Here is a 24387-nt window from a genome sequence, read left to right on the forward strand (position 1 = left end):
TTGTAAATGTGTCTAATTTGGTAACTCTATTTTGCTGAATCATTCCCACAACTGGGAAGACTGGCTCATGGCAGTTTGGTCGGCCAATTTTCTACTACTACTTCTGCAGGCCGAGTGGTCACTCCCAAATCTTCTAAGGCTGGGTGGTAGGGGTGGCAATCAGGTCGGATTCGGGTTGACGGGGCGGGTTGATGTCAAAGTATAATAGAAAATTCGCTGATTCGAACTTGACTCGTCAATCCAAAACAGATTAGGATACCTGACACGAACTCGAAAATTTTGGATTGGCGGGTTGGCAGGTCGACCCGAAATGACCCGACAATGAATTTTAATTTATTAATTTATCACTGTAATTTCTAATAAAATCAATTTCTGACAAAATTAATTACATTATCGAGTAATAAAAATTTAAATAAATAATTTCAAATCAAATATAAAATAAATTAAACACTGTAAAAGTGTTTTATTCCAAACTAAATATAAAATAAATTAAAATAGTATAAAAGTAAAAAATAATATAATATATTATTTTTCTAAATATAATAATTTCAACTTCACACAAGTTAAATAAATTCATTTAGGATTAAGTAATGAATGATTTAATGCCTTTGAAAAAAAAAGAATGATTTAGTTTAGTTAGATAAAATAATTTTTATGTCTATTAAATTATTTTTAATTCGTAAACGGGTTATATCGGGTCATATTAGGTCACCACGGGTTGACCCGAAATCGACCTGTTTTTTTTTTTTTTTTTCAAGTTCATCGGGTTCGACCCGATTCTGACTCGAACCCCCAAAACCTCAACCCAAACCCATTAATTTTGTGTTAGATTCGTGTCGTATTTTCGGATCGTAACAAAAATTGCCACCTCTACTTGATGGGCTGGGAGGTCAAGAATCTCACAAAAAGTTACAATATGTAATGGCCTTTATTAGCTATTTTCGACATAGTTTCTACACACATCGCTTCCCTTTCCCTCCCCTAGATTAGGCACCGTATATATTAAAACAACTCTTGTGTCCTGCCCCTCTAATTTTCTGTCTTACATAGCCCCCTTTGAATTATAAATAAAGGAAATCGAAATACTAAATAGGAGGACACAATTGGACGGTCCAATCGTGTTTACAGCAACCCCAACTGGGCAATGACCCAATAAGAGGGAAAAAAAAAAGTGTTAATAGAATTATAGAACCGGATAAAATCCAATTACATACGTGAACATCGCTTTATTCATTTTTGACCCATGTCTATTTTCCGTCCCGACTAAGATTATAAAATGAATCAACTAATTCGTTACTCGAATTGAGAGTTGGATTTAATAAAAATTTGATTCAATTTGATTCGTTAATTAATTAAGTTAAATTTGGACAGTATTTTATATTTGAGGGCGATAAAAAAATCGTTTACCAAATAAATAAGTCATTAAACTTAAATAAAATTTCAAATTTTGTTTAAATAATCGAACAAACCTACTGTTTAATTAGATTCGTATATGCTCCCAGTCCTAACTGGTAGCCGGCGGACGACAGCGCAAAACAAGCAAGCAACGCCGCCTGAGCAAGCAGTCTCATGCTAGTTGCTACTTGCTACTCCTAATAAAAGAGCTTCCGTTCATTTTTATTGGCCTCTGCAGCCACTATAACTGATCAATCAACTCCCCTCCTCTCAAACAATCCCCTCCCCTCCCATTCGCCGCCTCTCATCCTCAATTTCCCTCTCTCATTTGATTGTCATTTTTACAAAGTTGAGCAAATTTCGCCTTCCTCCCCTCCCAGGCAAGTTGAGCAAATTTTCAAAGTCACCTCTCGTTTTTCCCTCACTCTCTCACGCTGTCTCGCGGACAAATATTTTTCCCTTCTCCACATATGCGTTCTTACTCGTTTGACCACGGATTCAGATAGTTTCGAGAAAGGATAGCTTTCTGGGGAGAGAAATCAATGGCGGCGGCTTGCAAGCGCTTAACTCATTGCGGATTATCCAAATTGCGAGGCCGCAATACGTTTACAGCGCCTAATTCTGCTTCTGTAAATAAGCTTCAGTCTAACTGCTCTCCCGTCAATTTCTACGGTTCGTTGTCCTCCTCAGATTCCTCCGCTAACCGTTTTGATATCAGGCATATCTCTCAGCTTGCCAAACCTAATGGAAACCGTGCCTTTCTCGTTGATACGTTAAAGCTGGTAATTTCTTTTTCTGTTCTTCAATTTGTGCGTTTTTTAGCCTTTTTTTGGCATTTTAATATATTGTATCCGTGAAATTTTGAATATCCACACTTATTTTTCTTTGATCGTAGGATTGAATTTTTTTTGCGATCAATTATAATCCTATTCAGAGAAATTAGGGTAGACTCGTGATTTTCTTCTCCAGTTGTTTAAAGTTTGAGCATCAAAAGAGTGTCCTCTCTTTTACTCTTCATTTTGATATGCTGCGTTTTTTTTTCAACAATTAATACACTTTAAGACAACATTGAAATGAATTTCTGTGTTCGTTGTTTCAGAGTTTGTATTGATCCTATTTGTAAAAATTAGGTTAAACTTGTTATTTTGTTAGATGATTCAAAAAGACCTTGAACGTTTAAGAGAAGTTCTTTTAGGGCATATTGTTACTTTTATAGGTTAGGAGTTTGGAAGCACAAGGTGTACCTCCGAAGCAAGCCGAAGCAATCACCTCTGCTATTACTGAGGTTCTGAATGATAGCCTGGAAAATGTAGGTCATTCGTTTCTCTCAAAAGCTGAAATGCAGAAGGTAAGAGTTTTTATGCATTTGGTATTCTGGTCCATGCCTTTTGTTGCTAATATAATCATAATACATTGAGTATGTAGGTTGTATTCACTGTTCTCATGACTTTGTAGGCAGAGATGTTACATGAAGCTAATCTGTCCAACTTTAAAGCTGAAGTACAGAGTTCCCAGGTATGCACATGTTAGTAGTTTGTGTTTAATATCTGCATTTGGATGTTTCTTATGCATACATAAGAACATCATCTCATGCTTTGCTCATTAATTAGCTATCATTTTTCTGTTTTCCCTCTAATTTTCACGTAGATTTTTGGTGTTAATGGGGAGTAACTCTTAACATATGGTATCTAATTGGTATCAAAATGATTATTATATATGGTAGTTTAATGTGCCATTGGTAATTTAAGGTCTTTTAGCAACAAAACTATATTGAAGCTTCTGAATCATGTTTGTAGTAGTGTGTTCCTTTTGAAGGCTATGCATCTGAAAGTTCGCAAGTGCTCAATAAGAATGATGAGAAAGCATATATTCTGTTATAGTTTAACGGCTAATTGTTCTACTAGGGTGATGCAGAACTAAGAGAAATGATATTTTAAGTTGAAAAGTGTTTGCTTGGATCTGGCAATTACTAGAAGTTCATGAAAAGGCCTTTCCAAATCTTGGAATAGTTTGAATACTTAATAGATTTTTCTCATGTTTGTACTAAAACTGTTAGAATCAGAAGATTTTTCATCGGATAAGTTTTAAGCTATAGCCTGTCTACTTCATAAAGTCACAAATGCCGGATAACATGCATTATTATTGGAAAGTTACACCTAAAGAACTTTTGCAGCAATTTGTTATAGAAATCGTTCAACATTCTGCTTTTAGGATCAAGTTACTTGCTTACCAGGTTGTGCTCTATGACCTATCAAATTTGCATATTATACTCTTATGTATCCCCCTTGAGAAATGGGGGTTTCTGGTGCAATGCTTTTTGAAACCTTTCCACAACATGAGTTGCCTAGAAAGAAAATAGTATTGGACAGTGTAGAGTTAGGAGCAATATTCAAGCTTACTTCCTTAATGTAGAATTATTTTGGTCAGGCTTGTCAATGGTCCTTAGACCCAACCATCTCAAGTGGCATTTTGCAGTAGAAAAGAATATTTCAATTTATCTTCTCTATTTGGTGCAACAAATCTCCTGTTGGAAAAGGCCATAATCAGCATAAGCATGAGTATCTCCAATCTCCTAAGTTTCACTCAATATCATGAAATATCTTTTAGTTGCTTACATAAATGTCAAATGATGGCATAAGAGAGTTGGTTTTCTTGTGAAAAGGGAAAGTTCCTTCTCTACTCCAGCAATTGACTATTGTTGTTGGGTTGGACATTGACTGCTTTTCTGAGTCCTTTAGATTTTATTTGGCTTGACATTTTCACCTAATTCTGCGGTTCTGTTGATTGCTAGGAAATTGAATTGCTGCATGAGATGTAAGAGTTTGTTTCATAAAACTTTGGAGGGAAAGAAAGGTGCTCAAGCACCGATCATCATGGTCTTTGTGTTTTGGCTTTTCCGACTTACTTTTTTTTCCCTCTGGTTTCTGGATGGTTTTACTTTTATTGGCGGATAGTCTGGTAACTGAATCAGGTAGATTTTTATATACTGTAAAGCAGTAATGATATTTGTATGCATATTGATTGCTTTTGGGTCTAACCACCCGGTATCCCTTTCGGACTAATCCGGATTCGGCTCGGGGAGCGCCCGCAGAGTTTGACTCTTACTCGAGGGTGAAGGCCTGGCCCTGGAGTTATCGCAGGAGCGCAGCGAGGGTCGAACCTTGGTCGTCCTGCTCGCATTACCAGCCGCTTACCACTGGCCCCAACTCCTCGGGTTTGATTGCTTTGGGAATATAGAACTTTATGACAATGGCCTTTCCATGCTTTTGGAAACAATAAACAACCGCTCCAGTCTCCTACCAAGAAAGAAAACTGAAATTGGGACAATTTTCCCTTTTGTTGGGATGATAGAGCGTTAAGAGGAAGTTGGAGAAGTAAGGATCCTTAATTCAGGTGATGAAGAGAACAGAATGATAAAGCCCAGAAGCTTTTTGGTGGAAAATGTTGGATAATGATTATGTGTGAAGTATGATCACTGCAATATAAGTCCGCTTCCCAATCTCTGATGTGAAAGATTTCTTCTTTTATTTTCTGTCTGGGCGATTTAGAACTTGATGCTAGGAGTGTTTTCAAGCTTTCAGTCCACAGTTGGAAACAAAAATATTAATATTGAAGTCTTGTTTTGATTCAGTTATATAGAGTGCTTCTTTTGATATTCCCTGATCCATCATCTTTGAGTAGCCTTGATTAAGTTTGGCTCTTTGCCGGATAAAAGTTACTTTTCTGCTTTGGTGAAGGAAGAGCACTGGTGTTTGTTGTAAGTTTCTTGTGTTTGATTCTTTCTGATATTTCTTAACCATATATTGTGCAGGACAATCATTTTTCTTTGCTGCAACGTGAGACTGAAAAGCTACATAACGATATTGAAAAGATGCGCAGTGAACTGAGGTGTGTTGACAAAGGAAGTAGAGAGAGAGAGATAGAACCTGAGCTACTCTTGGTTTTAGTGGAATGCTGTTTTAATTTCACGAGTACAAAGTGTCAGTTAAATCTATTCCTTTTTGTGACACAGGTATGAGATTGATAAGGTCACTGCAGGCCAGCGTCTGGATTTAAATCTCGAGAGAGGGTAAGGAATAATAATATGTTTTGCTATGGATATCATTCTCTTTGGATCTTTGGCTGTCCCATCAATCGCTGCAATACTGATTTATATTTTAAATGCTTATCTCACTTGGTTGAGTACAGGCGTTTACGTGATGAGCTTGCCAAGCAGAGTTCGGAAACAACCAATCTTACTAACAAGCTTGACCGGGTGAGTTTTTACAGTTGTGTCGGGGAAATGAAATATGTGCTCTCTAATACACAATTGGTTCTTATATGCAAGTATCTCAACTACAGGAGATTCATGCTTTGAGGGCCCAACTTGAAGCAGCAAAGTACGATGTTATGAGATATTGTATAGGTACCCTGGCATCCATCACTGCTGTTGGGTTAGCTGTAATTCGAATCATTACCGCTGCTGACAAGAAGTAAGAATGGAATTCAAAGGAACCAGGCCAGCTCGTGCAAAGAAATTGAAAATGTAGGCTAATGCTAAAGGTCATTTCTTGGATGTGTAACTTTGTGCTACATTCTTTTAGCGATGGTCTATTTGCACGCCTTCAAATTTTGAAATGCAAGGCGTGAGTGGATCGACTATAGGTCTTGTGAAACAATTATGCATGTAATTCTTTAGGTCGTTGACCTCAGTACATTTAATCTTAGCGATTCCTCAACTTCCACACGTGACACTGCTCCTAGATTCTTCTGCCTGAAAACAATTGTACCGTTGCTTGACTGGTGTCTGTTTTTGGATGTTTGACAAACTTTAGTTAACATACCTGCCCGGAGAAACGTTCAAATTTAGAAGACGGATCAACTACTCTGACCATGAATTTCTCAACTGGAGGTTGGCACTTCTAGTTCTAATATCGTCATTTGAAACTCGAATGTCGTCATTCTATGGTAGCCGAGGATGGAAGTGTTTCATTTTCTGAAAAAATAAAATCGCTCTCTGACTAGCCAGCTATTGTATGATTGTATCAGTAACCTCCCACCTTCAGTAACTGTGGGTACGATGCAAGATGACGAGACGGAGCTGAATTGAGAACATGGGATCTCAGATCTGTAGTTGATAGCCCAGACTTGTCGAATGAGATCGCCTTGACGTGAGTTGTTTATTTATAAATTTTATGGACAACTCAGATTATTTCTCTCGAGTAATCAGGATTGTTGATAGCACGGTACGGTGATTGACTGCGTGTGTACTAGTAATGGCACTAATTTAATCTCAAACTAAGGGTTAAAGAGTGTCACATGTATAAAGTTGCACAGGGATTAGCATATTATACCAAAAAATTTTACTTTGTTAAATCTCTTTGGAACTCTCGTGCTGGACAATTTTCATCATTTTGAGCAACAAAATATTTTTATTAAAAAAAAAAAAAGAAAGAAAGAGTGGGAGTTTAGCTTTATTCGATAAGCTCAAAGTCAAACTTAACACGATTCTGGGTAGATTTTCCGGGATCTGAAAGGCAATTGTGGGGAATGATATGTTTAAATGACAAAAATCTCTCAATTATTGAACTACCATCCTATTGATAAATATGATGGAGCAAAAGCGGAAAATGCATCAGGCATCGTCCTTAAATTTGTGAAGTGGGAGGCATGAATTGAAAGTCCCGCGGTCCAAGCCATTGCTTTGATTGACCCAATACTTCGTCCTAAAACCAAACGCACGATTTGATTATTGGGATAATTTCAGAAATCTCCCCTGAAGTTTTGTGACAGACTCACACGCCTCCCCTACAGTTTTCAAAATAATCAGAAACTTTTCCTAAAACTAAATAGACAGTCTCAAATCCAACTCAATTCAAAAATGCAAACAATTAAAAATGGGGAGCTGGAGAGAGAAAACAACTTGACACCACAAACTAATGGTTGAAGGAAGGTTTGAACTTCAGTTTCACCCCTAGAAAGCAACTCCTCTTTCTGGTCATTATTTGTAACGTCTACATGCAATGAACAGCTCACGAGACCATTTATAAGAGCAAAATGCAGCAGCAAAGGTGAGAATCTTGAGCTTTCTATGCCATGTATCAAGCTGTTGTTACCAATATATCAACAATGGTTTAAAGAGACTAATTGAAGTGATTCGTTGTACTTGAAGCTTTTTAGGCCATATATCAATTACCAACTGGCACCTAAATTTGACATCATTTTGTTCATGGCATTTTAGATATTCATTAAAGAAATCTAAATAATCGTTAATTATATTAATCGTATTTATAACTAACTTAACTAAATTTGTCCAGATAATTACAAAATATCTGCTAACTTTGCAGGTATCTAAGTTTTTTCGCCCACAATGATGTAAGAAATGGGATCCAAAATTCTGCCAGGGGAGGCCTCCAATATTTTGGAAACCTCAAGGGAGGGGAGTGAGACCATTAGAAACCTCGGAGGAGGTATCTGAAATTTTCCCTTGATTATTTGACCAAACGGCTGGCTCTCCGTGATAACGTAATTTCGTTGCTGTTCTGCACGTCCCTAATTATTGCCGACGACTCCCACATGGCATGCACAAGATACTTTTGGGGTCCAGTAGTCCACCAGCAGCCACTAAGAATTACAGTTGCACCGAGCCATTGATGATGAAGTTAAAAAAGTGTCGGGAACTGGAAAAACCTTCGCTCTCATGTCCAATCCCTTCCTAACTCTTTAAATTATTGGGTTGCACAATACACTTGCAGACTGCACTTGAGATAATCCACCGACTCATACTCACTTCTTCTCACTACCAGTATATACTACTATACTAATGCCACTATGTTGGTAGTGGTCACGGCCCAGATGGGCAGATATATGAAACACCCACCAGCAGTTGGCAGTTGGCAGTTGGCACCACCACACAACTTCAATCTTTGCTGGTACTACTACCATTATTTAGTGGGCACCCAACCCACATTATGACGTTGATGCAGGCCTCATGGGACCCTCCCCTTTGCTCCCCAAAGCACCAAGAAGAAATAAATGGCATACCTATTTAAATTGATTGATTGGGTGTAACATTAGGAACGCTCAAAGAAAACGTAGAATGCGTAATCAGGAAAGATTAACACAGTAAATGTAAACCTGACGTGTTTAATAAACTTCAGAGGTCCTGCTAAGTCACAACCAATTTTTAAGCTTATTCATAAAACAATTGTCCCTTTCAGCTCGAATTTATGATCTTCATGTGACAGGACGCTTTGTTATGGGATTGATGAAAATAAACAATAGAAATACAAACAAAGAGAAAGTGAAAAAAAAAAAATTTGTTAGTTCACTAATTATAAACTCAAAAAACAAAAAACAGAAAAAGAAATTAAAGGAATTTCCGGTATAGTCTCTCAGTCCCCAGCCCGCTTGTTGTTTTTCTGGTACAGATGATAATTACTCCCTCCGTCCCACTTTGATAGTCCTATATTCCTTTTTCATCTGTCTCAAATTATAGTTCATTTTTCAATTGAAGAATGTAATTATATTTTAATTTTTCTAAAATATCCTTATTCAATGTAAGTAATTATTACTATAAACTTACCCTATTTAACGAGAGTTGATTTTTTTTTCCATCAATTCAAGTTCCTATAAAGTTGTGCCATATTTAATGTGAGAATATTTTAGAAAAATAACGATTTAAATTTACTTTTTCAACAAAATTAACTATTTTTTTTAAACTGTATAGAAAAAAAAACACGATTATCAAAGTGGGATGAAGGGAGTATATGTTTTGTGAGGAATTGATAAAAGTTCAAAAATCCCATTTCGGAAAACGTGCCGATTGTTGACTAAAATCTTCATCCACAGTTAATATATGGTTAAATATAAATATAAAATTTCATCGAGGACAAAAGGATTGAAAGCAAAGTTAGGCGCTCAACACGATATTCTAACAGGAGAGTAACATCAACAGTTGGGTCTTGGGTAATAAGTCCCCAGCAGCCTCCAAAAGTTACCGACTTTTGGACGGTTGGGAGTTAGGTTTTCTGTAGGAAAATGTAAGAAAGAGTAACATCAACAGTTGGACAATACTCTTTTTACCTTTTCAACGGCCACCAGGAACCGCTCAACTGTTCTGTTTTTGTTTTGAATGGTTCAAATTTCTGCTTTCCTTCGATTTGAAAATATCAATAACATGAATGAGCAGACCAAAAAAAAAAAGTAGAGTAACTTCTAAATTAATTAAGATCCCATTAGTACATCACTATTTGGAGTAAAAATCAAACTGCAAAATAAATATCACCTACTATATTACAAGGAAAACAATATACTCGTATGGAAATAATGGCCTAAAAAAACAACCTTCCTCAGTTACCCTTCAAATCTAACGCCTGCCAATCAGTCTACAATCAGTCCACCGAACAAAATTGTACATTTATAATCGCAGCCAAGCTTATACCTAACCGAACCCCTATGACCCTGGCCGGTTCACTACCAAATATTATCAACCCAAACCAAAACCTCAAAAACTCGAAACCATTGGGGTCAAGCCGGCCTCTACATGGCCGGTCGCCTCCTTCTTCCGCCGCATTTCCAAAACTTTTCGGTGGCTATTCGAGTGAACCTCTTGAGAGAACGTCGGACTACAAGCCGGTCTGTACTCAGGAAAAAGCCGACCGGACTTATACCGCACCCCGCATGCGTTGCATAACGTTTTGGGACCCAAAGGACCGGTTCGCCATTGTGGCGTCTTATTAACCTGGCAATGACTGCACCGACGTGACGTCTGCGAACCAATCGATCCCGAACCGGTGTCGGTAGCCGGTTTCTTCTTATGCTTCTTAGCCGGGGGTTTTTCAACGCTGGAGAGCATTTCACTGTCCTGAACCGGGTTCGATAAAATAAAAGGAGACAACGCGGACGACCCGTATGATGACGACGACGTCGAAGACGACTCGGTTGTAGTCAAAGAAGGCGACCCTGACCAAACTCTGCCATTTGGCCTCGACCGTTTGCTTCTCGGTTTAACCGGAACGTGCAAAGGAAAACATGGCACTCTAATCATATGAACCGCCGGTTCAGACCATTTTTCCGTCAATCTTCCCTTGTTGTCCTTGAAACTTCCGGCGGGACATAACAGAGATACTTCTGAACGGGAATCATCGACAAATTGAGATAACCACTCCAGATTCTCCATTTCTTCTGCCTGTAAAATTGTCTTTCTTCAGATAAAACGTACACGAATTGCAACAAAAAAAATTTTTTTTTTTTTTAAGTTTCAAACAATTACATCAATTCCGTATAACATAGTATATGTCCGATTGGGTACGTGGTCTACAACAAGAGCTTGCAGCTAGCTCTTGTTGCAGAGGAAAACAAACTTTTATTGCGGTAACGTATGTTTTGCTTACCGGAACAGCAAGCTCGGCGGCCAGTAATGAGCCAAAGTCGTCAGTTTCGGAAAAAGATGAAAAATTGGAGTTGCGGTGATGATGATGATGTTGCGAAGAAGAGAGGGAAAGGGTGTCCTTAAAATCTTCATCTTCCTTAAGAGGGCCATCCTTAAAATCTTTATCAGAGAAGTCAAGAAGATCATCAACCGAAAAATCATCACAGGAAACGTTGTTGAGTCCAGTCACACACCATATATCATCAACAAAACCTTGTTGTTGGCTTGATTTCATCCCGCCTATATCCGAAAGCAGACTGGATTTCAAAGCTTTTGCTTCCATGCAATCCATAATTTCAATACCCTTTTTAAGTTGTTCTTCTTTTAAAACGTTTAAAAATATGGCGTTATAAATTTATAGATGATAAGTAAAAGAAACGGAAGACAGGAGGAGGTTGCAGAGAAAAGAAGATAAAAGGGGGTGAAGCAGGAAAAAAGTTGGAAAGAAATTGTGGGAAGGAAAGCACTGAAATGAGCGCTGGTTCGTGGGCGAAACTGATGGGTGGGTTAATGGTATTTCTTTACTTTCTATAATTGTCTGCTCGTATTTTTTTAATTATTTATTTATTTATCTTTTGAAAACTCAATAATGACTTTCTCCAAGACTCCAACAGTTGCCCAACGGGCACTCAATGAAAAAAGACCAAGGAGTTAAGTTTTTTTTTTTTTGAAAAAATTAACAATTACATTGGAAAAGTGTTTTTTTTTTTGGCGTTACATCGGCAAAGTGTTTAATACCGTATGAGAAATTAAATGTGAAGATGTATTTAAACGAGAGATTAAATATACTTATCTGTACTTATTAAGTATCCGTTTAAAAAAAATCCGAATCAATTGAATGCATCATTCAGCAACAGCCCAAATATTTAGCCGAAAAAGAAAATCTAGAAACCTTATAAACTAATGAACGTGACAACCTTTTAAATTATTGTTTCAAATATTTGTTACCATTTCTTTTTCTTGTGGTTGTGGAGGGAGTAAAATCCAAAATCAACTGCAGGATAGAAGGGGAGGATTTTACGCGTGCTATTTAACTCATTATGACCATTCTCTTAACCGGTCCTGGGATGGCTGTTACGTTTTGACCATTCTAATCTTCAGACCGGGATACAGCAGCCATATGCATGGTATTGGTTGGACGCCGCTGGCTGGCCCGTCAATAATTACGACATACTACTAATCAGCATGCTTTCTTCTACGAGGATCTCTTTTTCCTTTTTCTTTTTTTTTTTTTTTTGTCGTCCTTCTTATCAGGCGCTGTTTGGAAAGTCAATTTTCACAAAAAAAAAAAAAACATTTTTTAAATACATCTTTTAATTATTTTTTATCTCATATATATTAAATTATTACAGTACATTTTTCATAAAAAACTTCAAAAAATTGCAATAAGTTACCTGTAAAAAACTTCCAACAATTGAAAAATTTCTTGTTCTGTTAATTTTTGGGTTAAAGACAAGGAAGCTCTAGTTCTTTTCAAAAAGAGCATTTGGATTGGCAGTATTAAAATTTTTACAACAAATTGCTGTCTAAAGATCAGATTGAAAATTAAAAAAAAAAAAAATCTTAAGACGTTGTGTGTTTTAATGTTAACAAAATACTGTTTATTAATTTAGGCCCGTAACATGCGCTATTACGATTTTTGGAAACTGTTCAATCTGATATTACTTGTACGAAGAAGGAAGCGTTTGTGGAAATAAGAGTGCAAGGATCCTGTAGTCTTGGTTCCTTGGAAATTCCAGGAAGGTCAGAATGAGAAGCCAGCCGCTCTAGAATAATGACGGTCGTATTCGTATCGTATAGATGCCGTGTCCATCCCTGGTGTCCTTTTCAAGATTGCGGAGAATGACACGTTTGCATAAGCCCATAGGCTATCATAGGCTTCCACCGTTTGGCTAAGAATTGGCAAATATTACTCCGAATGTTACATTAAAAAAAATTAATTTTATATACATAGTAAGTATATACGCTGTCACCATTAAATATATGACACATACACAAATTTTGAATTTGAAATTCAAAAGTTGTTTATGTGACATCTATCCAATCGTAATAGTGTATACATTGATAGTATATATAAATTTTACTCTTAAAATAATGCGAAATTAAGATTTTTATTAACAAGATGTGTTTGGACATACATTTTCGTAAATAGCTACTTATTTACATCACAAATATGATTTTTTTATTTTTTAATAATTTTGTAATCTCACATACATCATATTGAAAAAAGTACTATAATAATTATTATAAATAATATCTCAAACAATCTCTTATTCAAGCTTTTTTTTTTTTTTTTTTTTGCCCAAAGGATCTACAACTGCTCAATTCCAATATTTCCTTTTTGAACCTGGTGAGTGAACTAGCCATCAATGAATCAAAAATTTTAATCTAAGAAAAACTGTAGGGAATTTGGAGATTGAGGCTCATCCATTGGCTACTTTTTTGCCCCAAATCCAAATTCGATCTTACTATTGTTAATTGGAAATATCCCTACCACTACGTGGTTTATAAGGAATTATCCATGGACTTTTTCCCTCAGCAAGTTCAAGCAAGTTAAGAAGATTCAATGGATTGGGAGGAAAAGCTAATCAAAGTAGTGTATTGCTTTGGGCGGCATGCCAAAAAAGTAGTATATCATCTGCTTAAAAACTTCTCGATTTGATGATATGAGCTCTTCTTTTTTGTGATAAAGAACAAAAAAAAAAAAAAAAAAGGAGAGTTTGATATCCGCGGAAGACTTCTACAAGCGGTGATAGTGCATAATGAATTTCCTTGAGACGTTAATAAATCTGTTATAATATCAGATATATCTGAGTGAACTGAAGTCTTAATCGTCTCTTTTTTTTTTTAAAAATGCAAGGAAAAAGGAAATTAAAAAAAGCGTCAATTCAGCTATGCAGGAACGAGAAATTTTATCACGGCCTGGACCAATTTCTTGCAAGTCACTGATTTTTCAATCGATGAAAATGCTTCAAACAACATATTGTGAAACCCACTAATTCTAAATTAAATATAATCCAAATAAAATTGATTTTTTTTTTTTTTTTTGCGTTTTCTGCTTTGGTTGTAGTGTCACTGCTATTTCTTCAATTGGCTCTATTTTTTTTTTAAAATAAAAAAACTAACTACTATATTTGTCGAGTAGTGAGTTCAGGCTGTGATAGAATTTTTCTCATATTATCAAATCTTATTCAATAGTTGCGGTTTTGGAGCCCATCATTGCCGTTAGATATGGCGCTGCTGGATATTCAAACTCAAAGCCACGGGGCACAGTCCAAATCTGTCTCTGTCCTTTGATTTCTGGTGGGCATAAATCCAGGCGCTATGTAATTTGACTTGATTTACAAGTAGAATTCTTAACCGCGTTAATTAAGCCAGCCCTAAGGACCCAAAAAAAAGGAAAAGAAAAAAAAAAGAAGCCAGCCCCGCAATGCCACGGTCGTATTAGATTGGAGCTCATTCCGCTAAATGTGTCCTACAGAAACTGAAAGCGAGGAAAAAATGTTAGTACAAAATTCAAAGTTTTGACATTTGGCAAAGCTTATCCCACACGGACGAAATCCTGCGATGTCTATTCATTCATTGTAATTGGTTTCGCGATAGAAATTCAAATTATTTAACACATTATCAAGGTTAGTCATGGATAATCGCCCATCCACGTGTCAGTCTTTGACTTGGACTCTCCAGTAGGGCCAGCACGGGTGGTTTTTTTTTTTTTTTTGGGTTGAAATGATAGGATTAGTAGGGGTGTTCATAGAATTCAATAAAAAAATTTTTGGTAATTTAGGATTGATTTTTTAAGATAAATTTTCTATTATCGTTCGGGCTTTAGTTTGTAAATTGAGTAGGAGAATTGGTAATTGGTAATATCCGAAATTCAAAATGTCAATAGTGAGTTAAAATATTTTAATTTTCTCTAAAAAATTATTGTAACAAAATAATATCCCATATGTTTTTCAATAAAATTTAATCAACTTAATTCAAACAAAAATGATATGCCGAAAAAAAAGGTTCATAATCCTAAGTTTTAATTCATAATCTCAATTGTTAAGCAACATTAAAATAAATAAGAACTCCAAATTTAATTGTGAAGCTAAACTCCAATATGCCTAGTTCCATCAAAATTTGACTTCCGAGTATACTTATAATTAAAATAGCTAATTAGTATTTAGTAATAGGATTATGATTTCCTCTTATATTTAGATATACATATATATAACATTATATTATAAAAATTTTTTGATAATTTAGCTGGTAATCGATAACATATTTTTAATATCCGCTCCCGAACTGCTTTATTGAACGCTGTATTTCAATTTTTTTCAATTTCGTTTTATTGAATCTGAAATCCGATCTATATTTTTTTCGATTTTTTTTCCCGAAATATGAACACTCCTACTCTCCAATCTTGTATCGTCATCTTACCTCTCAATTTTTTTAAAAAACTATACACTAGCATCTCCCTCCCCCCTTCCCCAAAAAAAAAAAAAAAACCCGAATTTGTTAACTTTTATGTCATTTTTTTTACATTTTCAGTTCTGACCTTAACAAATATTTGTTAGAACAAATTTATCAAGGACAAATCATTAACTCCTAATAAATCTCAGTAACTTGGACAATCTTTTTCTTATCAATATTTTGTTTTTTATTGCACGCATAAAACCGTGTGCCATTCCTAGTACTAGAGTATTGTAACATAGATAGAGGTTTTCTCATTCTCACTCTTCTTGACATCTTTTCGGTTAAGAATCCCAGGCAATTAATGTACCAGGTTACTGCATTGGGACACGCTGGTCCAAAGCTTTCCGTTTAAAGGAAGAAAAACCACAGCGCCGCCATAGAGTGGTAAACTCCGTAGGCCTTTTACCTGAATACTCCAGTAAACATCTTAAATTACCACGACACAATATCATTGCATTAGCTTCGGCAAGTTTCTGTTTACGGTGTGTTTGGCAGAATTGATGGTGAGGCGAGCGGGGGTGTTCATTAATATTTTACTCATTGGAGCTGGCCGGCGGGTGGCGGCCGGCCATGAAACGGACGAGCAACTTGAAGACCGTGGAAGCTGAAGTAGTTGGAAGCCACGAAGGGAGTTTTACGTTTCATGCGTGCATTTGTCCCCTTTTGCGACTAGATATCTAAACAAAATACTACTAACATCAGGCAGCAAGAGGCAAGAGCCAGATGGTCTGCTTTCTTTCTTTCCCTTTCTTTTTCAGTGACACCACTCCCCGTAACCCGGTATAGTAAGACAGTGCCCCATGAAATGTAAGACAGTTTGGTTTTAGGATTCAAATAACGTTGTGAAACTCATGAAAATAATAATGACAAATGTGTGGTGAACACCTTATCATTCTTTTCTCCGCAGGAATGTGTTGAAACGGCAAATTCTTGGTTTCATATAAAGTCATGTCATATTTAGTGTTTGAGGCGCAATCTGTTGTTTCGTTGTTTCTTTCTTTCCTTCACTTTTTTTTCCTTTGTTTTTGTGTAGAAAGATTATTATATTTAGCTTCAATAATTCCAGTAGTCAGTACTGATAGTAGTATTTGTTTTATCTTTAAATACCAATATTGAATTGGATTACCACAAAAATCATAAGAACTGTGTGTCACTGTACACCACCTTCAAATGTTTTCTCCTCCGAGTAAAAACGCCCCCTAGGTTGGAAAGGCCGTTGATGTAGAAATTTCTTGACGAACAACAACAGGTTGCTGAAATTTGACTCGTGCAATATGGGGTGAACGGCAATATCAAGTAGAGTTAGCGACGTCAGTATCATCAACTAAGCGGGTTTCTAAGAATTAGTAGCATTTTTTGACTTCCTAGTTCCTTCCCGTACGTAGATAGATTTTTTTATAATAATAAAGAGAGGAGTTGAACAACCAGGCGGCAAATTTCCTCTCCTCCTCGTCTTATCTTAATCCGGCCAACTAATAATAATAGATTGGAACGGACGAAGAATCACCAGTGACCACTGCCCCTACAGCTTCACAAAGCGCTAAAAATAATTTGGCCTTTCCTGTTTTCTTCCTCATCTTTTTTATAGACGTCTTTGTCAACCAGCCTGATTGATTTGCAAAGCAATGGCAATTACTAATACCCTAAATTGTGGAAGTCGTCTCGTCTAAAATGCCCAGTCAATAGAGTGATTGGCAGACCCTATAATTAATCTTCTACCCGACTTCTTTGTCAGTTCCCAAGTTGGGCCACTTCTTCCCCATGATTCCGTTCCCTATAGGTTAAACAGGATTCGACAATCAGCAGTTTGTCGATCAACTTGTTCTTCCTATGAGAACTTTTGTTTGGACAAGGAATTTTATATCTATCTATGTATATATGATTGTGTGTTGTAAGTACTTTTTTTTTTAATTAATTTTTTATCTTCTCTTATAGCTCGCGTATATTATATTTTTAAAAATTTTGCTACAGTTGTTCTAATTTTTTTTTTTTCCTGAAAAATCCTGTATCAAAAGAAGCTAATGTTCGGTCCACTTGTTTAGTTTATGGTTTTATTATTATGGCTCATGACCAAACGGTCCAAACCTCGCATGGCAGACGCAAAAGAAAGTTAATAATTCGTGTATGACAAGCACCAATTAGGAGCTCTCATACATTCTCGATAAGACTCTACTAAGCCTGTCATCATCACTAACACCAAATCAATTGAAGGAAATGACGGGGTCGTTTACCAAATTATCAATCAAATGTCCAGCGGGGCAGGTATTTCTGCTTTTTTTTTTTTTTTTTTATCTCAAAGTCTTTGGATTCGCAACGGATCTTCTGTCCTACATTCTGTGTCATTCTCTATCTCACTTTTTATTATATTGCTATTTCTCTTTCATAAACATCATGTTTTAGTTCTTTTTTGTTTCCTTAAAATTCAATAACTATTAATTCAGTAATACACAAAATTTAACAAACTCAAAAAATCAAAATGCATAAAAAAATGAGATTTTTATGCATTTTCTGCTGTATTTTTTAATTTTCTATTATATATTATTTTTTTGAAACTGTTGTATTTATTTTTTTACTAAATTAATAGTTATTGAATCATAAGGAAATAAAAAAAACTAAAACATGATGTTTATGAAGGAGAAATAACAATATAATAAAAAGTATGACAGAGAATGACACGGACAGAAGATCCGTTGCGGAATGGACTTTGTAGTGTCTATGCAATCCTATGGGTTTGGCAAATGAGAGAAGAAGACTTAGGGCAGGTACGGTTGTAATCTGTCTGGTTTTTGGACTTTGGAACTTGGGAGTGTCTAAAATTCACAATCAATGAAAGGTGACCATCTCCTACTTAGCTCAATTAGGACTTAGGACAGGTACAGTTCTAATTTTTACGAGTAAAATATACCATGTACATTCATTCAGTCATAAACTGAACTTGGGGCTGGGGAAATTTTTAAGAATAAATTTTATATATATTGACAGTGTATACACTATTGTTGTTGGATATACGATATATATGTAAAATTTGAATTTTAAATTTAAATTTGTTGTTGGTTATACGATATATATGTAAAATTTGAGTTTTAAATTTAAATTTAAATTATGTCCGTGTATAGAAAATAAATATAATTTTTAATGACTGCCGCACTCTGTTTATTTTGGGCTAGGGAGTCAAAATGTGAAATAGACGATCTGCAGTTTTCTAATTGCAGATTTACATGAGAATTGAGAATATTCTTAGGATTTGCATCTCATGTTACATTATTTCGTCTTTTTGTGATGCGACTGTAAACATTTGTGCTTAAATAAAATGAAACATATAGAAGCAGTTCTACTATTCTATGACCAATTTTCAGTGCACAACTCGTCAACGACTGGTCGAACCATCAATGGTATCTTCACAACGTGAAATCCGTCTTTTCCCAATATAAATTTCCAAAGGAGTAACTCCCTTGTACTCTTAAGTCTGGGGCATACCTTTACCTTGAATTTCAGCTTCTTTGTACTACTAGAAGTGAAAGCCAAAACCGGGGGATCCACTGCCACATTTTCTCCAGGGGGTGATTCAATCCTGACAGTATAAATGGATACGGTTGGACCGACATTTGTCACCGTTCTTGAAACTGTTTTGCAATTCTTTAGCTCAGGAATGGATATCGAAGGCGGATTGAGTTTTCAAGGAAGTTATTGGTTTTACTGCAAGGAGTATGAGGGCCGCCTGGCAAGCTGATAGCAGCGTCGTTATAGCCCATTGCACATAGGAAGCGAATGTTGTCTTTGGTGGTCATGTCTTAAACCAGACCAGGATCTATGGCTTTGTTTGCGTCAACATGGCCGCCGCGCGCCATAGTCGAAGGAATCGGCCTGTTTGTGAGGAGCACCTTCTGCGACTGCAATCTGATCGTATTCATCTGTTAAGGAAAGGAGGCTGCATCAAAGAGAAGCTAGGTGTGAGAAAGAGGAGTACAAGCTAATCAGGATAGTGCTTGTAGTTTTATTTAAAGCCAAAACGTAGTGAAATTTTCCTATACCTGTTGTGATGAGGGCTGACTTGAGTGCAGCAGGGCTCCAGGTGGGATGAATAGGCTTTTAGAAGAGCCACGATAGCAGATAACTGTGGGCATGCGATGGAGGTTCCTGATACAATCTTGAATTTAGTTGGAGCAAATTAATGTCCGTTGGCATCAGGTGGCAATATGGAAGAAGCAGGGAACCGAGCGGCCAATATGTTGACCCCAGGAGCAGCAATGTCAGGCTGCAGAATATTCCAATATATTCAATTTTACAGCAGACAATGCAGCAAAATTTCCCATGCAAAAGAAGCATAGCCATGGACCAGTACCTTTAGTATTGAGGAAGAGAGTGAATTTGGTCCTTGAGAAGAGAAGAGAACAACCTCTGGGGTGGGGATAGTTGCTGCCCCAGTGATGTCTTTGGAAGACTGAACTTCACAATAGGATTGCTGTGGCAAAGAAATTCTCTATCCTTGTAAGCAATATATCAAAACTGCACATCAGGTAAAGAACAAACATACGGAGAACAGATCTGAAGAGTGTTTTCTGCTAGCACGCACCATTTATTGAAGAAACTATGAAATTTATCCAACTCATGGAATATAAGAAGAATAATTGACTGGCATGGAGCCACCTCCGAAATCTGAACTGTTAACATTTTTGGAAATAAGTTGTGAAGAAACGATACTCTCGCTTGCAAGTATGAAGTAGGGTCCTTAATGTGGCTCAATATGGAAGCTTACTTGGTGGTTCCAATGTATGCCAGCAAAGATGCTCCTGTTGCATAGTCCACTTGAACACACGGAACATCCAAGCACAGAGCGACTTCTTTAGTTGGAAAGCGAGCAAAAATTAGTCCCACACCCTCAACCTCCTTTACATTTGTTGCAGCAGCGCTTGCAGATCTTTGAGATTCAGATTCAAAGCAAAGGAGAGTCTTTCCCCGTGCAAGAGTGGCATTCAATGCCCCCAGAATCACAACTTCTGCTAGAATATGTGGATTCTAGAGGGATCACATAGTATTTCAAGCTGAAAAAAAAATCGTCACCTCGCAGCATCTTCATCTCCATCGGTAGTGGTTACGTCTTCTCCATAAACAATGGGATAGAACTTGTCAGAATCCTTTCGTATGTACAGAGATTGCCCCTATTGAATATCAACACAGCCAACATACATTAATAGAGTTAAGATTCTCATAACCAGCTAAAAAATTACTTAAGGTTACCCAAGTCCCTCACATAACATGAAAAATGGCAGTGCTATAAGCAATATTAATGCAAAAAAAAAAAAAAAAAAGTTTTACTTGGCATGGCAGTTTAGGTTACCCAAGTCCAAATTAAAAGTAAAAAACTATAACCCCATTTTAGTTACATTGTTCAAAACTTTTTAACTTAGTAAAATAAAAAGATAATTAAAGTTACAAATATTAATATTTTAGCTATCATTCAAAAAAAGCAATCCTAATGGCAAAGCCTTTAGTATTTTTGTCATTTTATTTTTCAACTATTCATCAAAGTCTTTAACATAAATTGTATAAGCCAATTTATAGAAGTTAAGTTTAGAGTTTAAGCCATTACTTTACTACTATTCATCAAAGTTCTTTACTGCTTCATGTTTCGCTTGTGTATCTATTTGTCCTACTCAACAACATTCTTTAGATTTAAGAAGCAGAGAGGGGTAAGGGATTAGAACTCAAAACTTTTAATTTCTGATATCTCAACCTTGATCACTAGATCAACGCTTTCTTGGCCTACTTAACAAAGTTTTATTGTGTATAATAAATTACGATTTTCATGGTTTAATAAGTGTAACAATATCATGGACATACAACAAATTTGGTGAAACATAATAGTGTTAATATCTGTGCATCAAAATTTAAGCTATAAATTAGCCTCACAATTTAAAAAATTCTGAAAAATCTGAGATACCTAATAGGGTTAAAAACAAAATATCCCTATGTGGTATACCTAATACACAGAAAATCTCCGTAGTTTCAAAACATATAAAACAATACCTCATATTTTGAACTAAATTGTAAATTAACAGACTTCATTAAACTTAACAGAAAACTTAACGGAATCCGGTAAGTTTAACAGCCGAAACCATAATTTTCGTTAACTTTAACGAATTTTATTAGTTTACAATTTAGTTCAAAATATGAGGCGTCGTTTTGTATGTTTTGAAATCACTGGAGACTTTTTTGTGTATTAGCTATATCACAAGACTTTTTTGTTTTTAACCCTCCTAAATAATGCATTCTAAAAAAAATTGTCTAAAGTAAAAGAAATTATACATATATTGTATCATGATATTGACAATCTAAATTTGACCCCAAAGTTTTTTTTTTTCCAGATAATGTAATTTGCGCGTGAAGCATTACTAGTTCTACTGAGCTTAGGGAACATTACCTTTCCGGAAAGCTGTTGTTGCAATAATCTTCTTTACAGATCCAGCCACTTGGTTAAATATACGTTACTGCTCTCGAAAGAACATTCTAAAAGTAAACAAGTTCAACCCTAATAATGATGATAATGAAAATACCAGGAGAGTTGGGTTGTTCCACAGGATGAGCACAGTAGGGAAAGCTCTATCGATCGAACTTGCTGCAACAGTTATCACCCATGGAGATGTATTTACAACCTGTTTCAGGAAAAGGACCACCATTTCCGCCGGAGCAGACAACAGGGATTCCTCTAGCTAGCCACAGCATGGAAAGAACCAATTGCCACCGCGTCGTCAACATAAGATGAAAGAGGGGATATTGAGGCGCCCAAAGACATTGAAAGCACATCCACGCCATCAAATATTGCATCATCGAATGCAGCAAGAATGTCAGCTGAGCTACCACCTTCGGCGGACCAGCAAACTTTATACTGCTAAAAAAGCTGAAGGGGCGCCTCCTCTGGCCAGTCCTTTTGCTAATCCCATAAAGCTTGCATCTTTCACGCAAGTCCCAGTTGCTTGCTGTAGATGACGTGTGAGTTCCATGCCCTGTTGCATCCCGGGAGATAAGAATTCAACTCCATCATCCGTATTCAGTCTTCCAAATTCAGCCTCGAAACCTTTGATGTACCAGCGAGCACCAATGATCTTCCTGTTTAATTATAGGCATTTGGAGATAAGGACAGGTTGAAACTAAGCTACTTTTAAGCATCGGCCACATGGAACTTTTATGAATGATGTAGAAAAAACCAATGACTCTAGACTTTCTTTGTGCAATTTTGATCCACCGGCCTCGGAAATCCAGCGAGGTATCATGAAAAAGATTTTTTGAATCAGTATCATCTTATATGAAATCCAGCGAGGTCAAGATATGCGTTATCCAGAACTTACACCTAGTCATAATTCACAAGTACGCAGAGAATCATTAACCAATTTGAATTGCCGGGCTACAATGTCGCTGATAGAAAGCAAACAAATTGAGGCATCCGAACATCTACTCTCACCCAAGAAAATTGCAATTAAGTTCTCAAAGCGGACACTTCATGTACTATCATTTTTCAGTAAAAAAATTCATAGGAAATCGTAACTGACGAGCCAGCGAAGCGTGACTAAAACTTTCTCCTCTTATTACATTAAAGAATCTCAACAGATTATAACCAATGTAACTTTTAGTACTCAGATATCAGGTTTCTGTCGATTTTGTCAACAAGTTGTTGTGAAACAGGTATGGATTGAAATTATTTTTTTCCAGTTCAACTGCGAGTCTCTATCTTTTTCTCCTAGCGCTAATTTCTGGTTTATACAGGAGAAGTTCATATGGTTTTTGAATCAAAGGCAAATATGGTAATATGATTATTAGGCCACGGTCGAAGCAACTTCATCGGTTACAATTGGAACTGTTGAATTCAGCCCCTTCTTGACATATTCCTTTCCAACGAGGTGGAACCTCTTGCATCTTCTCATCTTTGAAGATTTCAAATTCTGGCCAATATCCCTGCACTCAGCAAGAAGTACCAAACAATTTGCAGTAAAAAGAATTGAAGCCAATACTAACAAGAAAGTATACATGCTTTATAGTCAACCCACCAGAATCCAAGACACCAATTATAGAACCAACACAAGATTGGGCCCTTGAAAGAATCCCATCATTCATATGTGACTGCACTTGGAGAAGGTCCCAACTCCCAACTCCTCGTAGTATTCAACCTTAGAATCTTATGAGGAATTACACGAACAACGCCAGGGTGATCTGCATTTCTGTGGTATGACTCATTTCACTAATAGCTCAAAGGTCCATGGCTTGGCCAGAAGTAGAACAGAAAACTTATGCAGAAAGACCAGCAATAGGCGCGGCTTGAAATGGTTCTAAGATTGCTGCGAATCCCGAAAATCCATGGTTATAGCTGCAGAGAATTGAACCCCTAGCAGCTGCTTTACTATCAAAAGGAAAAGGAAGTTATTTTCCTTTGCCAGAATGATTTTGTAAATTGAAACTAAGATAGTTAACTGCTCGTAAATAAACCAAAAGTTCAAATTGTATTTGGATGATCTTTTGACATTGTCTCAGAGCTATTTTGAAAAACATGTTAACGAAATCAAACTGATATTTTAATTGGTACTTGACTCGAGGCAACTTTTTCTCCTCACTTGCACTTCTGAATCATATCCTAAAAAATTAGAAGCACACAGGCTCAGTTAATTGCTGAAGCAATCATGTGACATAGAGAATCAAGTTGCAACCTTCCAAGAATACCCGAAAGCATCTCATGGTGAGAGTCTTCGACAAGCTCAGGCTTGTCATGGCGCCTCCTTCCCATGTAAACAATGTAAACCTATGAATAAAATAAGAAACTTTAGTTAGAGAAGGGGAAAGAAAAGAATAGAAAAGGACGTAACATTCGACGATGCTACGAGGAAATGCTATTAAAAAATAGGGCAAATTACACTTTATCCCCTTGTGGTTTAGTTTTTTGTACATAACCCCCATATAATTTTAAAAGCTATACATAACCCCCTCGTGATTTGGATTAAAGTGTTAAAATAACGAAATTTGTAATCTATAATGGAGTCATCTAAAATATCAAAAAATACCTCCATGTAAAGCTGAAAATTATTTATTAATCACAGGAGAGTTATGTATATATTTTGAAATTCATAAGGGTG

The 24387-nt window shown here is 36.4% G+C and overlaps 2 protein-coding genes and 1 pseudogene across 2 annotated transcripts; 1 reads left to right on the forward strand and 2 right to left on the reverse strand.

Moving 5' to 3' along the window:
- Positions 1 to 1487: 1487 nt before the first annotated feature.
- On the forward strand, positions 1488 to 6121 carry LOC140035077 (protein FMP32, mitochondrial-like). The gene is made up of 7 exons (XM_072074583.1): positions 1488 to 2177; positions 2612 to 2743; positions 2851 to 2910; positions 5207 to 5283; positions 5408 to 5464; positions 5584 to 5650; positions 5737 to 6121. Exons 1-7 carry the CDS (start codon positions 1938 to 1940, stop codon positions 5869 to 5871), a joined length of 768 nt encoding a protein of 255 aa, XP_071930684.1. The 5' UTR covers positions 1488 to 1937; the 3' UTR covers positions 5872 to 6121.
- Positions 6122 to 9708: 3587 nt separating this feature from the next.
- Positions 9709 to 11294, reverse strand: LOC140035078 (GATA transcription factor 5-like). Its single transcript, XM_072074584.1, has 2 exons — positions 10770 to 11294; positions 9709 to 10564 (listed from the first exon to the last, which is right to left on the reverse strand). The coding sequence occupies exons 1-2, from the start codon at positions 11097 to 11099 to the stop codon at positions 9881 to 9883; spliced, it is 1014 nt and encodes a 337-aa protein (XP_071930685.1). The 5' UTR covers positions 11100 to 11294; the 3' UTR covers positions 9709 to 9880.
- Positions 11295 to 18511: 7217 nt separating this feature from the next.
- LOC113728643 (subtilisin-like protease SBT3.9) lies at positions 18512 to 24321 on the reverse strand (annotated as a pseudogene).
- Between the last annotated feature and the right edge of the window lie 66 nt (positions 24322 to 24387).

Source organism: Coffea arabica, chromosome 2c, assembly GCF_036785885.1.
Source record: "Coffea arabica cultivar ET-39 chromosome 2c, Coffea Arabica ET-39 HiFi, whole genome shotgun sequence".
NCBI classification, from domain to species: Eukaryota; Viridiplantae; Streptophyta; class Magnoliopsida; order Gentianales; family Rubiaceae; genus Coffea; species Coffea arabica.